General features: G+C 37.3%; 1 protein-coding gene across 1 annotated transcript; it reads left to right on the top strand.

The window, feature by feature from the left end:
- Positions 1–1,417: 1,417 nt before the first annotated feature.
- LOC107758762 (scavenger receptor cysteine-rich type 1 protein M130-like) lies at positions 1,418–4,472 on the top strand (the record flags this gene model as incomplete). Its single annotated transcript, XM_016576577.1, has 5 exons — positions 1,418–1,475; positions 2,258–2,572; positions 2,819–3,121; positions 3,307–3,621; positions 4,176–4,472. Coding segments are annotated over exons 1-5 (1,288 nt in total), but the record flags the coding sequence as incomplete, so codon positions are not given.
- Between the last annotated feature and the right edge of the window lie 21 nt (positions 4,473–4,493).

Raw genomic sequence — 4,493 nt, 5'->3', positions numbered from 1 at the left:
TTGGTCAAATCACGCTCACCCTAGCTGATCTGCTGTGAATAATCTGTTGATCGTAAAGACCGTTTTGAAGCTGACAAGCAGGAGAAATGGAGAAGGAAACTGAATTAACACGTATGACCTTCATGTGCTGTCGAACTGTTCTCAGTACCAGGTCCTCTGACTTCCTGCAAAGATTCAGTTTCTAAGCAGCAGTCTGAAGAAGGATTGTTCGATTGTTACTGAATGAAAATGTAATTTAGCGGATTCACTCCTGTGTTTAAATGCGGTTGTCACTCTTGAAACTTTACAGTGTGTACATAACTTATAGACTTTACAATACAGAGTGAACTCAGACTCACACTTTGCTTGTAAACATCACCGAAAGGAAAATGTAGATACAAAGAGACAGTATGAGTGACATGTAAACCAACCACAGTTATTTCTTAATGCGGTGTTGGGTTTAATGGGTTGGGTTTAATTGAAATGTTATGCAATGCTTAATTATTTTATTATCCATCTTTATTCAATATCTGTTTCACTGTTCACAATTTGTGTGAAACTACCGGTAATATATTATTATTATTATTATTATTATTATTATTATTGAAATACAACAAAACTACATTTTCTTTTATACTAAAGTCTATGGAGGTTCATTTTTCAAGTATGTGCAATACAGAATGCAGTACATGGCTCTCTCTGCTGGTCACAAGATGAGCTAATCTTCACTTTTTTCTTTACTGCGTTGATGATTATGAGTTTTGTGGACCAACTGAAAGAGACCACTGTTATGCAATGAAGTCAATTTCACATGAGTCACAGGAATTATTTTGAGATCTAGATAAAATGTTTAACAAAATCTTAACAAAAAAGGGCTTTGTGCACTTTGCTCTTGGTAAACTTTTAAAAGAAAAATGCTTTTTCATTCTTGGTCTTGAGTTGAGTTTTGTTCCTGTGTTAATGTGATGCTAATATATGTAAACATTAACAGACAATGTTTTGGATATTCAGTTATCAGTGCTTTTATCTTGTCACTGCAGGTGTTGATGCTGTAAATAAACTGGAGAATTTCCTGCCTCCTGTAAGTATCATGTGTGTGTGTATACATCCCCACAGTGAGGCATCTTGATGTGTGGGGAGGAGGAGTTCATCAGCACTGACAGCTTTGATGTATATATTTATATATGGTGAAAGTCAGAAAAGCGTCCTCTGATTTGTCACTGATGGAGAAAATCAAAAAAGCGTCCTCTGATTTGTCACTGAAGTTGTTTGATGATTTCCTCTGTTGTGTCTAATAAGGTAATAGCGAGTGTGATTGGAGGGTGTTGGGCCTCTTTCTCTCTCATTAAGGGGGCTGAGAGGATGCCTGCACTTCTGTATCATCAGAGCGGAGAAGCTTGTACTGGGTGTTGAGTTGATCATGCTGAGGATGAGGATGATGGGGAGATGCTTGACTCTCATTTTACTGATTTCAGTGGTAATACTCACCACAACTGGTAAGTACATTTGAAATCAAAAAAGTTATTTTTTGAAGGGGTCGGGATTGTGTTCTTTAGTCACTTAAAATGAAACTGTACTGTAATATGTTGTTTTAGATGACAGGGTAATTGCATTTGCACAGTATGTTGAATTTGATCCTGTATTGCTTAGCAGGCAGTTTATCTCTCTCTATTATTTCTCTCTCTCATGGAGTCTCAAAATAATGTTAATATTCATTATAAGCACATGTCTCGGTCCCTCGAGTTGGATGGCAGTGAAATTCATCGCACATTTGGAGTCACTAGACTAGAGTATCTACGACGATACTCTGATGTGATAAACATTCATTTGGAAATATCACTGACAGACATGTTATTTTGAGTCAGTCCCATTAATATTTTTTACCAAAGAAAATTTAATCATTCCTTGATTAATATATATTATGTTGTGGGGAGTCTGAAATATTAAAATTGACATCATCGTTTTGTGTTCCACAAAAATTAATTTCTTGTTCCTGCTTAAATATATATTTATACACACACACACACAAAATCTGGCATAAAGTGAGACAGTAATTTTCAATAGAAGTGAATGAGGGTCAAGCTGTAAACCTTAAATACTAAACAATGTGTGTTAACATGATTTTAGTGTAAAAATTTTTGTTAACATACCAAAAATGATGTTGATTGAGCTCAACTTGAAATCGGAATATTCATTTAAATATTCAGACATATGTGTCCCAATTTGTGATTCTTAAACTCTCTCATCCCTTCATCTCGCTCTCATTGTCAATTTTCAGACAGTGTGAATGTGAGGTTGGTTGGTGGTCACAGTCGCTGTGTTGGTAGAGTGGAGGTTCTTCATAGAGGTCCGTGGGGAACAGTGTGTGACGAGGAATGGGATTTGCCTGATGCTGCAGTGGTGTGTAGAGAGCTGGACTGTGGAGAACCTGTAGATGCTCTGGGTGATGCTCATTTTGGACCAGGATCAGGACCAATCTGGATGACTTTTGTCTTGTGTACTGGATCAGAGTCCACATTAAAGAACTGTGGGTCATTTGGATGGGGTAAAAATAACTGTGATCATTCTAAAGATGCTGGAGTCATCTGCTCAGGTAAAGTATTTTACATATTTTTTATTCATATCTATATAAGAGTTTTGTGCTTCCATACTGACTTCTAAAGAAGTTGATTTAAAAATGTTGACAATAATAAATAGTTTTCCTTTTGTATTTTTATATTATTTATTTATTCAAAGACTAAAATGATGTATAAATCATGATCTTGAGGATCCATAAAAGTTTTTTTTTGTTTTTTGTTTTTTTACTAATCTATGTTTTTTTTAATCTGTGTCCTTTCAGAAGTCAGGCTGGTTGGAGGTTCTCGCTGCTCTGGGAGGTTAGAGATACTTCATGATCAGACGTGGATGTCAGTGTGTGACGCTGCCTTTGACCAGCAGGATGCAGAGGTTGTGTGTAGAGAGCTGGACTGTGGGGCTCCTGTACAGGTGCTGGGAGCAGCTGCTTTTGGAAAAGGAGGCGCTCAGATGTGGACACAAGAGATTCAGTGCAGAGGAAATGAATCTCAGATTCACCTCTGTTCAACATCACCATCAGTCAAAAGCAACTGTTCTCAGAAACACATCATTGGTTTGCTGTGTGCTGGTAAGAGTTCACAGTACAAAAGACCTTAGTCTGGGTTGGGCATAATTAATGTTTGAGGAATGACAGGAATCTATGTTAAATTCAGTATGGCGTCTAAACTGATTAAGGTCTAGAGCATATTTTATTTTATTGTCAAATTTTAAATGGACTATTAATTTTTCTATTGCTCTCTCTTGCAATTAAAGACAAAATAAATGTGAGGTTGGTTGGTGGCCACAGTCGCTGTGCTGGTAGAGTGGAGCTTCTTCATAGAGGTCAGTGGGAAACAGTGTGTGACGCTGGTTGGGATTTGGCTGATGCTGCAGTGGTGTGTAGAGAGCTGGACTGTGGAGAACCTGTAGATGTTCAGGGTGATGCTAATTTTGGATCAGGATCAGGACGAAGCTGGATAAAAAATGCATTGTGTACTGGATCTGAGTCCTCACTTAAGAATTGTGGATTTGTACCATTGCTTTATCATGACAGCTGTCTTGATAAAAATGCTCAAGTCATTTGTTCAGGTAAGCTAAGAATCCTTTTATAGTACAAAACAGTTGCACCAAATACACTTGTAATGTAATTTTCCACCTTCTCTTTGACCATACATATTTTTGGCCTTGTTAAAAATAAACTTCAGCAGCTTGTTTCTAACTCTATGTTCTAATGTAATAAATGTAGCAGGTACAACAAATGACACTGCAAGATTTGGTGGAATTCCCCACATTTTACTGATAAATTTAGTTTTTATGTTGCTTAGGAATAGTAGTATATATTCTATTTCCTCCTTATTACCTCACTGTGACTGGGCAGACCAATTTTCTTACAAACAGACATGTTTTCCAACAAATAGACATGACATGAGATCATTGACATGAAAATGTGGCTGGTCATGTGTATTCAGATATCTCACATACATAGTAAATATCTATTTTCAGAGGATGAAGAAAAATATGATTTTCAATAATGTTTTTTTTTTTTTTTTTTTTACATTTCTTATGATTGGTATATGAATCAATATTGATTCATATACCAGTCAATATACTGTAACCAGTCAACTTAAATGTTGCTCTTTCAGAAGTCAGGCTGGTTGGAGGTTCTCGCTGCTCTGGGAGGTTAGAGATACTTCATGATCAGACGTGGATGTCAGTGTGTGACGCTGCCTTTGACCAGCAGGATGCAGAGGTTGTGTGTAGAGAGCTGGACTGTGGGGCTCCTGTACAGGTGCTGGGAGCAGCTGCTTTTGACAAAGGAGACGCTCAGATGTGGACACAAGAGATTCAGTGCAGAGGAAATGAGTCTCAGATTCACCTCTGTCCAACATCACAATCACACGAAAACAATAGTTCCCATGATGTTGGTCTGGTGTGTGCAGGTTTGGTCCTTTTTTAAATAA

The sequence above is a fragment of the Sinocyclocheilus rhinocerous genome, unplaced genomic scaffold (genome assembly GCF_001515625.1).
Source record: "Sinocyclocheilus rhinocerous isolate Xijiao unplaced genomic scaffold, SAMN03320098_v1.1 scaffold4037, whole genome shotgun sequence".
NCBI lineage: Eukaryota > Metazoa > Chordata > Actinopteri > Cypriniformes > Cyprinidae > Sinocyclocheilus > Sinocyclocheilus rhinocerous.
The sequence above is the reverse complement of the archived record's forward strand: the minus strand, read 5'-3'. Positions and strand labels throughout refer to the sequence as shown.